Source organism: Remersonia thermophila, chromosome 3 (assembly GCF_042764415.1).
Source record: "Remersonia thermophila strain ATCC 22073 chromosome 3, whole genome shotgun sequence".
In the NCBI taxonomy this organism is placed as follows: Eukaryota; Fungi; Ascomycota; class Sordariomycetes; order Sordariales; family Chaetomiaceae; genus Remersonia; species Remersonia thermophila.
The window spans coordinates 4,125,717-4,138,168 of NC_092219.1; the positions used below are offsets into that span (position 1 = coordinate 4,125,717).

Here is a 12,452-nt window from a genome sequence, read left to right on the forward strand (position 1 = left end):
TGGTTGCTTTGTTCTCTCCTGGTTCTGCTTGCTCAGGCCACCGCTGCCTGCCCGGCTGTTGATGCGGTGGGTCTAGGATGATTATTATCGAGATGGAGGATCTGTGATGGCGAATGCAACTGTTGTTTGCTGGCGGTGTCGCTGCACAGGCATCTGTTTCTGCTTTCTGTTGCAGCTGCTCCTTTTTCTTCGTCCTTTTTGTTCTTTTTGTTTCTGTTGCTTCTCGAGTCGGCCGCTGCCCCCTTCGGCTCGCTCGTTATCTCCGTCGATGGCCCTTGCTCGGTGGCAGGATCGAGGTGTGCGAGCGCATAAACGGGAGCCCGACGAGAAGGCGGGAGGTTGAGGTTAGGTTAGGTTAGGGAGGACAGGGTTAAGTTCCCGGAGTTGTTTGCAACGCGTGGTGGTACGCCAAGAAAGTCCGGCGATGGGCGTTAGGATCTGGATGGTTGATGGGAAGCTGAAAAGGGTTTGGATGTACGAAGTAACTACAGTGACATGGGAAAAAAAAACGGGGCTTGCGGGGGGGGGGGGGGGGTGGTTGCTGCCCACCTGGCTGACAAAATTTATGCCAGGGCCCTGGCCTCTTGTGCTCACTGTTCCCTGTCTCTCTGCAGGCCCTCCACCAGTCCAGCTTGTGTCAAACGCCGGCATGAGAGCCCAAAACCGCCGCCGCCGCAAAAAAAAAAAAAAAAAAAAAAAAATACGAAGGAGGAAGCGGCGAAGTCGGACGGCGCTTGGGCCACTCGGGGCGGCATTCTTCAGGGTTGGCTATTGGGCCAAGACAACGCGTGGGTCCCCGCAAAACCCCGCGGTTGGCGGGCGAGGGTTGCATGTTGCACGTCGGGTTGCACCACGGCCCGCTCCCGTGCCCGAAAGGTCCTTGATGAACTGGTGGACTGTGTATCATGTCTCTGGCCAAAGAACCGCTCCCACCACGCTCCCTACCTTATTAGGTAGCGGTGGGAGCCGTACTCTAGCGAAGCTGGCACCTCATCAGGCCCTTCGATATATGCATGTCTGTTCTAAAGATATGTACTGTGTATTGATTGATGTTCAACTGCCCGGAAACACACCGAAACCTCCTGGCATTCCGAATGGTTCTGGCTTCATCTCGCAGGTCCCCTCTCCCCCCCCCCCCCCTCCCCCGTCCTGTCGTTCTCCTCCAACAACTAGGTCTCACTCGTCCCTGAAAAGCCACCTTCCTCCCCGAATCGCCTCCCGCCGCCTATCCTCAACAATCCTCCTCTCCACCTCCTCTGTCTCTTTCTTGTTTTGCTCAATCTCCTGCGTGTTGGGAAAATCCGGGTTCCAGTACCCTGGCGGCGACGACCTCCGGTGGAACCGATGTCGATGCCTGCCGTACCGATCCGCCAAGTCCTGGACCTTGGCCTTCAGCCACGTCTCTCGTCGTTCCTCCGGGGTCATGGCGGCTAGCCGGTAGGCTTCCGACCCGAGATACTCCTCTACCATTTGGACGTCAGCCGGCCGCTCGAGGACCGCCATCCCGCCAGCGCTGAGCTCCGACTCCGCCATCAGCCGCCACTGCCGCCCGCAGCACTTGGGATCCGTGCACCCGGCCAGCCCTGCCCGCTCGTCCCTGCTGCGGACGACCTCGTCGTAGGCGAACCAGTGCCCGTTGTTCATTTTGGGGTTGACCTTGAAGTCTTCGGGCCGTAGCTGGTCGAGCGGCTTGTCCCGGAGCCGGACCGTTTTGGATGCGGTGGCCCGGGCTGCTGTTCCACGGGGGGGAGCAGCTGGAGAAGTAAAGGCAGCCGGAGCCGGTCTAGCCGGGGCGTCGCGGGGTCGCTTAGGCTGTCGTTCCGACACGCTGCCCCGGTTCTCCTTGTCCAGGTCGAAATCGAGGTTGCCAAACAGCTTCGAAGGGGTGATTGTTTCTGCCCAGGATCTTCTCTTCAAAGCCGAGCTACGGATGGGAGGCAGCCTCGATGGGGTGCTCGTCCCCGTCGCCGGCTTTTGGTTCAGAAGAGAATGCAGCCGGCTCTGTGCAGGAGCTTGTAGCGGTTCCTTTTCCGTCCGCCGCGACGCGGGGGCGTACAGCGGCCCGGGAGTCTCCTCGGCGACATCCGCGATAGCCCTGGTCCACGCTTGCTCGGCGGACGGATGCATGTCTCCGCCTGCTTTGGAGGGGCCCTTGGGGGGTGAGCTTGGCCAGTCCAGAGAATGGTCAGGCTCCCCCGTCCGGCCAAGGGCCGTGTCCCATGGCCGAGGAGGTTCAGGGTCATTCGCGGTGATGGACTCGTCTTCATCCTCCAAAAGCCGCTGCTCCGCGGGACGCTGCTTCCTGGGTGTGGGGATCCGGTTGCCCTCACCGTCGAGGTCGATGCTCTCGTGCGGGGAGAACACCCGAGCCTCGCCCAAGATTGCAAACGGGCTGCTGCTCGGCTCGCATTTGACCCTGCAAAGCGATGCTGCACCTCCCGTGTCTTCGTCTCTGGTCTTGCGTTTCCGCACCTCTCTCTCGGACACCACGACGGGGATGTCTGAGGATGGCTCCTGTTTGATAAAGACGGGCCGCTTAGACTCGGCATGGTCGCCGGAGGGCTTGGCGGGCAGCTCATCGGCGCCATCACTTTCGCCTTGAGTCTCATCTTCCCCAGGCAGCCCTGCCGTGCGTGATGCGAACGGACTCGACGCAGCATGCCGGGCTCCTTCGTTCATTCCTCTGGTGTCGCCCTGGGAGGCCTCGGGCGTCGGTGAACGCGGGCGCCGCACCGCGCTTGTTTCACGGGGCACTGGGCCAACAGTAGGCGTCTTGGTGCCAGTCTCCAAGTCCGCTGGTTCAGCGCTGCTGCGACCCGAAGCTCCGTTGCGAATCATCCTGCTCTGCAGTTGCTGGACCTTGGCCTGAAGAGACTCGGCATAGAGCTTCCAGCTGTCGCGGGATTTCTGATAGGCCTTTGTCTGGTAACGCAGCTGGTCATACTGTTCTCGGAGTGCCGTAAACCGACGGCGCCACATGGTGTACTTTTCTTTCCAATCCTGGTCTTCCTCTGGGTCGGATGCCGAGGGGGCGATAGCTGTTGAGAGCAGTCCATGGTTGCAAGATGATTCGGCCCACGGCGGGACTGGCTCTGGCTGAGGAGAATGCCGGGCGGTGGACGATGGCTCTGGGTCCTTCAGGCTGGGCAGCGGCGCGCGTTGCCGGAGCTGGCTGAGCTCTTCGACCAGGGCATGGTTCTCCCTCTCCAGCCTGTCTACTTTTTCCGCAACCGCCTTGAGTCGATCAATTTCCTCCAAAAGAAGCGCATGTTGATCGTTAATTTGCTGTTGGATCTCTACAAAGATCTTTTCTCAGCCAATGCATCCTCATCAACTCCAAAACGCCTAGATGTCACCTACCTGACGCGAGATCGGTCTCGACCGATTCGCACGCCGCTTGGAGCGCGGCAAGGATGGCCTTCTTCCCTCTTTGAGACCAGTAGTCCATTCTAACGGACAGATCCGGCGATCTTGGACTCTCGAGGCCCTGGAAGCCGTGTGACGACAAGATAGGTCTAGGGTTGTACAAAGCTGGACGAGGGTGCCTAAATAGGGAGAGACGCGTAGAGCGCGCCCCGGGCGCCGGTCTGCACGCGCCATATCACGTGACAGCATCCACGGCCATCAACCTCATTCCCTTCCTGGAAGCGCCGCAATTGCCGATCCTGTCAACGTATTCTCGCAGTACTAACTACTGTGTATTATTTCCAAAACCTGACCGGCCCTGCTGCAGACCGTACGGCACCGTCCTCCGGGCCAACCCGGCCTCCCCTGTCCACCAGCTTCAATGCCGTTGAGGGGTAGGCATCGACCTAGATATCTCGATGCCCTTTCGTAGGGTGCCTTGCCGTTGCTGTTCTTCCATGGGCCAATGGCGTCCCGCGCGGACCACAGACTTCTGGTTCACAAGAAAGTCACCCTTCGATACACTGCGCGCATGGTTCTACATCCTGAACCAGGGACTCGGTCGGGGCAATGTGACAGTTGTGCCACGCAGCCAAGAGATTTCGGAATCGGGTCATCTTGATACAATTCGATACAAGCCCCAGAGACCGACCATTGCCATTTCCAGATTTAGAACCACGGTTTGGCCTCTCTCTCGACTCGAGCCTCTCCTTGCCACTACACCCCCGCCTTTGGGCTGAAGGGTTGCGACGAGGTTGGCTGGTGACACGGCGGCAAATCGGGCAATTGGACAAAATGAAAACGCGGCGGCCAAGAAGGCATCTGCTGTGGACTGCGCACAAACATGCTTCCATTGGGGTTCCAGAACATATCGCAATAGGGAAGGGGGGGGGGGGGGGCGCGGGGAAAGGGAATGATAGACGTTGACAAGCAACCCTGAAAGATGAGCGCTTTCGTCACAGAGCAACGAGCAACATGACGAGTCTCGACAAATTAGGGGCAGCCGACACACACACAACCTGCGTACCGAATCTGGGTAGGGCACCAAGCGTCCTGCGAGCAGAGGTGAGGATGGACCGGGTGCCCCGGACAAGCCGGAAAGGGAATCCGAGCATGGCAACAACACCTCATACTGCAGCCCTGATACCACAGCACTTCCAGGCGGGCGGGATGGGCCAGCAAGCTCGTCTTGATGCCGAGGTTCGCCTCGCGAGGTACAGGAAGAAGAGGCGGAGGAGGAAGCAGGGATCAAGAAGGGCAGAGCGTGTTGCAGGGCTTCATGTATGTTTCCATTGGGCGCAGCAGATGCATTCAACCGAAACCAGCCCCCATCGGACAGCCGGTTTCCATGTGGCGTCCGAGAATCTGTTGAGCCTGGGCGCAGCGAGGTAACGCAGGACGAGGGCCCAGGGAGCCTCCAATGCCGCGTCAGGTGGTGAATGTCTTGATGTCAAAACACCCACGAGCTTCAAAACCGATGGGCTCTGTGTGACTGTCGATTGGACCCTCGACATCCGCTGACTGCAGGGATGCCCCACGCAAAATCTGTTCGATGCTAGAAAAAAAATTCAATCGCAGGCTGCCTGGAACCCACACGCCGGCAACCATCCATGCCGCTCCAGCTTGTTTCTCGCCTCTCTACCTATCGCCCTGCGCTGCCTGCCGAATTGAGAGAGAACCCGGCCCAACTCGGAAGTCTGGCCTAGAGTACTTTTAGTCCTCGGCGCCCCTCCCGCCGCTCGCTGTTTTCCCTTCCGACACAAAACAAAAGAAAGCCTTGGAGCAATAGCAAGAAGAAGACCAAGAAGAAGCACTTCATCGTCGACCGAGGTTTGTTGATTTACACTTTTCTTTTTGTTTGCCCTTGCTCTTCAATCATTTACACCAGTCCCACATTTTCGCTGCCCCATCGCCCTCTTCCAGCTTTGCCTTTACGTTTGGTCGGGTCACAGGAGTGGAAAATTCAGGACCCCACCTTGAGATCTCCCGTCCCCCCCGCCCCCCCTCTCCCCCACCTTTTTTTTGCCCTGTGTGCTGTCCTTCCAAGGCGAAAAAAAAAGCAAACGCTCAGATCTGCGAACCAACCTCCTGGGACTTGCCATTTACAACAAGAAACTGACCTGGTAACCACCAAACGCTCAGAACCTCCTCCAACAAAAACAACAATCACCACCCTCCCTTGGTCAATCCATCCACCGGCAACACCATCCACCATGGACTTCCAGACTCAGAACCGGGCCTGCTTCACTTGTGAGTTGCCCGTCGCAGTTCCCTCGCTCTGGTTTATGTTTGCCCCGCGGCCCTGAGCGCCCGTGTTGCCGTCACCCCTCCACATCGGAATTCTTTTTGGGTACGGTCGCGCATGAAGATGTGTGCGCATCGCATCCCTCTGGCCCGGAAACATTGCTCAGTCCAACGGCCAGTCGGAACGAATCCACGATTCTGCGCGCGAGCGGCGGTGCATGCACCACTTTCAAACCCATCCACTTGGCAACACCAACCTGAACGCCTTCGAACGCGCATCGAGCCTTGAAACAGTGGCCATGTTTCGGCTCGATGTCGTGTCGATGCCGGTGCCAGTGCCTCGCGCTGGCACCTTCGGCTTCGCATTTTTTTGCGACGCTACGACGCTACGGCGGGCATCGGGGGAGCAAAAAGAACGAGACCCGACAAAATCCTTTGTTGGGGTCGGCCATTCTGGTTTTCAGATGTCCGAAATTGGGGCGCACACAAATAAAAAAAAAAAAAAAAAAAGCCTGTCTTCGTCCACCGAGTGTCGCCTGTTCGCGCTCAGAGGCCGCTGCTTGTTCACACATTCCAATGCCTGCCTCCACAGGCCTGCACTGCTTGAGTTGGCGAAACAGAGAGAGAGAGAGAGAGACATCTGACATGAGAGATACTTAGGCGGCGACACCACTCACCAGGTACGGCCACTATCGGCGGGGCGCGGAGAGAGACCGGTCTTGAGGGAGGGGAGTATCGCATTGTTCCGTTGCAGCCACTGACTCGGCTTCTCTAGGCCCGTGACTGCCCGAACAAGGCTGCGGCTAAGTGGTACGTCGAAAAGCTATTTCCCATGTCTCTTGGGCGCGTGCATGATGGCTGATGAGTGGTGTACAGCTACAACTGCGGTAGTAAGTATCGTTGGCTTTTCGTCCCGTTTTGAGCCGACAGATGACTGACAGACAACTCCCCCGTTCTCAGACGAGGGTCACATGAGTGAGTTTACACCCTTCACGTCGGTACCACCAGCCTTGCATTCTGACATGTCCCAGGCCGCGAGTGCCCCGATGGTCCCAAGGACACCAAGATCTGCTACCGCTGCTCGCAGCCCGGCCACATTCTCCGCGACTGCCCTCAGGGCCCCGTCGGCGGCGGCCAGGCCGGTGTTGAGTGCTACAAGGTGAGCTGCGCTTCCGCGCGTGCGGGCGATGCCGTTTCTTTTTTGCTAATTCTTGTCACTCCAACAGTGCGGCGAGCTCGGCCACATTGCCCGCAACTGCCCCAAGGGTGGCTTTGGCGGCCAGGGCTTCGGCGGCGGCTACGGCGGCGGCTACGGCGGCCCTGGCCCCAAGACCTGCTACTCGTGCGGCGGCATTGGCCATCTCTCTCGTGAGTCTCGACGGCGTCCTTGAGACGTCCCTCTCGTTGCATGGAGCGGCGACTAACTCGTCGGCACAGGCGACTGCGTGAACGGCAGCAAGTGCTACAACTGCGGCGAGACGGGCCACATGTCCCGCGACTGCACCAAGGAGTCGGCTGGCGGCGAGAAGATCTGCTACAAGTGCCAGCAGCCCGGCCACATCCAGTCCCAGTGCCCCAACAACTAAGTCGGTGACGTGAGGCGCCACAGCCGCCTTGGATGGACGCGGAGGTTTCGTCCAGATCAGACTGTCTCCGGTGATTTTCCGAGGCTTTCTGTCGACGATGGAAAGCATGGGAGGAGCGGGGGGTTGGTGATCGAAGGTGGCGGGCTAATGGGAGGTTGACAAACACGCGGATGCGCATGGCAAACACTACATCTCTGGGGGGAAGTTCGGTCTTGCGTTTAGAGCGCGCGACGAAGCTCTATGGGGCATGGGGTTGGAATGCTGGTATCTCGGTGGCCTGGATACCCCTCGGACTGGGACGACTCGGGCCTCTCCGTCATGACTTTTTCTTTGCCTCTTCTTTTTTTTCCTTTTCTTTTCCTTCACTGTCATGCCCTGGCATTCTACGGGATAAAAACAACAAAGCAAGGGAGAGCACCATATGGAATGGAACGCAGCATTCGGGAGACATGACGAACCGGCAACAACAGGGGAAGTACCACCGGCGAAAACGGGAAAAAGGTTCCAGGTTGAGAGTGTATGTGAACCATGTTTTTGGCGTTTCGGGGGGCGGGCGAGCTATCTGGTATTTAGGTACCTTTATGATGATGGCAGGTCTGCATTCCAACAAGCCTCTTTGTTTCTTCTCCTGCATCGAGGGAGGGTGTGCGCTGGGTTGGGCGACTATCGGCTTGCCTATGAGGAACTTGGTCTCTTGTCTTTTTTTTTTTTTTCCCCTTTCTTTTGGGAGGGATGAGGGGGGTTATCCACTACCTAGTTAGTTAACTACGTCCCACGGCCCCAAGAGAGTGGAACATGGAGCAGAGCGGGCTGTTCCACGAGGGGTCGCCTCAAGGATTCTCGCAGCAAGCATGACAGCATGACAATCCATCCACCAAGCTTTCTGACATGGAGAGGTTGACAGGGCACTGCCAGTGCACGCTGCCGTGACTTGATGCGACAACACAACCCAACGTGACATGCGAATGGAGGAAACAAGGCTTCCCATTGTATTGATTTCTAACCCTGATGGAGGCGCGCTGCTGCCATCCATGAGCCGACCCTAGGGATATTGACCACCGCACCCATGCAAAAAGAAAAAAAAAAAAAAAGGAAAATTTCATGCGAGTATATACAGCAGGTAATGGCCATTAAACCAAAACCATGGTCCCTCTCACCATCCACTTGCCCCTCCTCCCTCCATCACGCGCCGCTCAGAGCACGGCCTTGGGCATGAACTTCATGGCCTGCCTGACGCCCAGGTCGCCCAGGATCTCCTCGGCGCCGCCCAGGATGGCGTCGAACTTGTAGGTGCGGTTGAAGTTCTCAATGATGCGGCCCATGCCGGTCTGGGTGAGGCCGCGGCCGCCCCAGATCTGGACGGCCTCGTCGGCGATCTCGTGGGCGGCGCGGGTGGCGCTCATCTTGAGCAGGGCGATGGGCCCGCCGAGGTGCTTGCTCTGCTCGGCGTACGACATGTTGCACATCTGGTACGTGATCTGCTCGAGCCAGGCCTGGTGCGACTCGACGAGGGCGATCATCTTGGCGAGCTTCTGGCGGATGACGGGCTGGTCGATGAGGCGCTTGCCAAAGACGAGGCGCTGGTGGGCCCACTTGAGGCACTCCTCGACGACGAGGCGCGAGTTGCGGATGACGCCGCAGCACATGGTCCAGCGCTCGTGGTTGAAGTTGGAGAGGATGACGTAGATGCCCTTGTTCTCCTCGCCGAGCAGGTTCTCGACGGGCACCTTGACGTTGTCAAAGGTGACGTAGGCGGTGCCGGCGGCGGTCGAGTACGACGTCTTGATCTGCTTGGTCTCGACGCCCTCGCCGCGCTCGATGAGCAGGACGGAGAGGCCCTTGCCCGTGTTGACGCCCGTCACAAAGTAGTCGCAGAAGACGCCGTTGGTGATCCACTTCTTGGTGCCGTTGACGATGTAGTGCTTGCCGTCGGGGGTCTTGGTGGCGGTGCAGCGCAGGCCGGCGACGTCGGAGCCGGCAAAGGCCTCGGTGATGGCCAGGCAGATCTTCTTGCGGCCCGAAAAGACGTCGTCCTCGACGCGCTTCTTGAGGGCCGGGTTGTGGTGGCAGTAGTTGAGGATGCACGTCAGGCCGATGACCATGCCGCCCATGGTGCCGTCCTGGAAGCCGCGGCAGCCGGTGCGGGCGCCCTCCTGGGAGCACACCAGGTCGTGGAAGTAGTCAAACTCCTTGCCGTCGACCACGCCGCCCAGCAGCTCGACGCCGTGCAGGTGCTTGCCGGGGCCCATGCGCATGTGCAGCACGCCCGTCTTGGCCATGCGGTCGATGAGCTCCTGGCTGATGTACTGGCCGTCGCGCTCGCGCTCCTGCGCCTCGGGGGTGATGTACTTGTCGGTGAACTCGCGCATGGCGCGCTGCAGGCGGCGGTGGCTGTCCTTGTAGTAGGGCGACTTGAACTCGGGCCTCAGCCAGAGGGGCTCGGCGTAGGGCACGGGCGACAGCTCGCCGAGGACGGGGGCGATGATGGACGGCTTCTCGCCCTCGATGCTGCCGATGGCCAGGTCCGCGTACTTTTCGAGCACCTCGTGGCGGTGGAGGTTGTAGAAGGCCACGGTGGCGTCGGTGCCGGCGACCTGGCGCAGCACGGCCTCGCCGCCGGGGTGGGCGTCGAGGAACTCGGACGCATCGTAGACGACCGTGTCGATGATGAACCAGACGCTATCCTCGGTGTTGTGCTTGGCCACCTCGGCGCGGGTGAAGGTCTTGGCGGGGACTTGGACAGGCATGGTGGGCGGTCTTCTCGTTTGTTTTGTTTTGGTCGTGTATCGTCGGATGTGTGGTGTTGGGAGGAGGGAGAAAGGGGAGCTCAATGCAAGTCACAAAGGAGCCGCAGACGAGGGAGGGAGGGAGGGAGGGAGGGAGGAAGGGTATCACGACAAGGAACCTGTACAACACGGCGCAAAGACAAGGAACAAGAAGGACGGTAGGACAGGAAGGGAGGTCTGGCACGTCGCAACTCTTATCAATTGGTGCTTCTGGCGGCGGCCTGGGCGATCCAGGGGCTTGCCGAGGATTGCCCCCGGCTGATCGGTCGTCGGACTCTTTCTGACAAGATGCTTCGGCTCCCCGATGTGGTGCTTTGCCGTGAGACAGCCTCGGCTTGCCGGCGCATTCTGGGGACATTCTGGGGACGTTCTGGGGGTTGGCACGGCGAATTGTGGGGATGCTGACCCCAGCCGCATTACGTGCTCGGTGATTGGTCGCCCAAACCGACCCCCCGGTCTGCCTGGCGCCAGCCGTTTGTGCCTGGCGTTGCATGTGATCCTAGCATCCTTGCTTTCTTTTTCTCTCTTTTCCATGGTGCTGGGCCCCCGGGTCCGTCTGTGTGTCTACTATACTGCGCAAGTACCAACGGTACACTACTAACCCCCTACTACATATATGTACTACGTATATACTGCGTAGTACACAGTACACAGAGGGTTACTCCAGGCCTTCAAGGAATGCCGGTCTTTGTTCCCGTGCCAGGTTGTTGCCGTGCCATTGTCCAGGAATCATTGAACAGCTCCAGGAGTGGTTCCGATCCGAGAGCTGACTCGAGATGCTTTCTGACGGTGCGCCTGCTTGTACTCAGTACACTACCGGTATGCAGCCACTGTTGACTTTCAATGGCTCTTGAGAAGCCGGGACCCAAAGGCACAGAGGCCTGGGGCAGCTTGGGCTTGCGTTGAGCCTGGAAGCCAGGGCGTCGTGGGCTGAGAGGCGAGGTCAGCCACGCTCCTCAGAGAGGAATCGAGAGGAATGTGGCCACTCCTTCCCCCCCCCCCCCCCCCCCACTCCCAGGCTAGATACCAAAGACCATACGACCTCCGGCACTTCGAAGACACGCACAAACACTCTCATGGGTCCATTGCGTGGGACATGACAGTGAGACAAACCCCAGGTTTGTGTCGTTCTGACTCGGGCGTCTTGCAAGCTACCTTGCTTGGGTGGCAGGGTGCCGGCTCCAGCAAAAGTCGGCAGCTCGGGATCCCCTCACAGCAATGCGCTGGCTACCCCGCGGCCAAGGCGGGGCTTCCGGTTCGCTGAGCCAGGGATCTTGAACACCGTTGCCCACTTTCGCTTCGAGGACGACAGGACGTATGTACGCAGTATTATAACAAATGCATCCGCCTCTCCCTCGTGCGCCGTATGCAGACAGAGACGCCCTGCTGTTCCAGGCTGCTTGCGATGGTAGGCCGGTGGTCTTGAACCGAACCGCCGTCCGTCCCGGTCTTGAAACCGCACTCTCGATCAGATGCACGCAAAGCCGCACTTCTCCCGTTGTTTGTGTGTTTTGTGTCCAACCAAGCACTTACACCGTGTGCACATTCCTCATCCATGGCGCATGTCCCTGGCCTAGCCTGACCCCACACATGGTGGTGACCTACTGCGTAGGTAGCCGGCCGGTTGACGGAAGTGGGGATCTGTTGTTTGGGGGTTCGGGTTCCGCAGCGCATCCGTGACGATCGGCCCACGATACCAGCAACATGTCAACCAACCAGCTCACCTCGTGGCGGCGGAGAAGCCAGCGGAGCTGGGCAGGCGCATGAACATCCAGTCACTCTTCCGGACTTTGGTACGTTTTTCATTTCCCATTCTCTCTTTCGCCTGTACCGCCCCAGGGCTCGTTGGTCAGATGCCCGCAGGACAGCCCCGCCAGTTGGCCATGCGCGCAGGGCACGCGGCAAGACGGGACCAAGTGGTCCAGCCCGTCTGGTCGGCGGACAAGTCACCGCCGCCGATACACCGTCGTTGTCGCATATCTCGTCCTGCCGAATTTGCCAAAATCGAGGCTGTGTTCCCTCTTCTCCCGACGTCCCGGACAAGGGGCTTGCCAGAACGCGCACGAGCTCCTGAACAGGACTCCCCCCGGCCGAGACCGGCCAGCCCAACACACACCGAGTCCAAACTCACAAGGGCTGCCGCTGAAACATCCATGGACATGTCGGCTCCTGCGGAAGGGAGCGCCCCGTGCTGCTGCAGCACGTCGAGGAGGAGGTCCACCGCTACTCCGCCACCGTCTCCTTGCCTCCTCCTGTCTTACACGTTTGTTGGCGTTGCGTAGCCTGTTCGGGGGACCGCCGCTAGCTTATCTCTCCATCCGGGCCTTGCCGGTACAGCCACCTGCACCCGCGCCCGCGCCCGCACCCGCGCCCGCCGGAACGCCATCACGAATGCTTCCTCAGGGGCGAATTGCGGTGGACGAGACGGGCT

The 12,452-nt window shown here is 59.4% G+C and overlaps 3 protein-coding genes across 3 annotated transcripts; 1 reads left to right on the top strand and 2 right to left on the bottom strand.

Moving 5' to 3' along the window:
• Positions 1-1,176: 1,176 nt before the first annotated feature.
• On the bottom strand, positions 1,177-3,448 carry VTJ83DRAFT_4013 (uncharacterized protein; the record flags this gene model as incomplete). The annotated part of the gene is made up of 2 exons (XM_071010456.1): positions 1,177-3,296; positions 3,361-3,448. The coding sequence occupies 2 exons, from the start codon at positions 3,446-3,448 to the stop codon at positions 1,177-1,179; spliced, it is 2,208 nt and encodes a 735-aa protein (XP_070867891.1).
• A 2,170-nt stretch (positions 3,449-5,618) lies between these two features.
• Positions 5,619-7,235, top strand: VTJ83DRAFT_4014 (uncharacterized protein; the record flags this gene model as incomplete). Its single annotated transcript, XM_071010457.1, has 8 exons — positions 5,619-5,655; positions 6,310-6,329; positions 6,425-6,459; positions 6,526-6,539; positions 6,610-6,624; positions 6,681-6,808; positions 6,876-7,017; positions 7,087-7,235. 8 exons carry the CDS (start codon positions 5,619-5,621, stop codon positions 7,233-7,235), a joined length of 540 nt encoding a protein of 179 aa, XP_070867892.1.
• Positions 7,236-8,428: 1,193 nt separating this feature from the next.
• Positions 8,429-9,982, bottom strand: VTJ83DRAFT_4015 (uncharacterized protein; the record flags this gene model as incomplete). The annotated part of the gene is made up of 1 exon (XM_071010458.1): positions 8,429-9,982. The coding sequence occupies one exon, from the start codon at positions 9,980-9,982 to the stop codon at positions 8,429-8,431; it is 1,554 nt and encodes a 517-aa protein (XP_070867893.1).
• Positions 9,983-12,452: the final 2,470 nt, after the last annotated feature.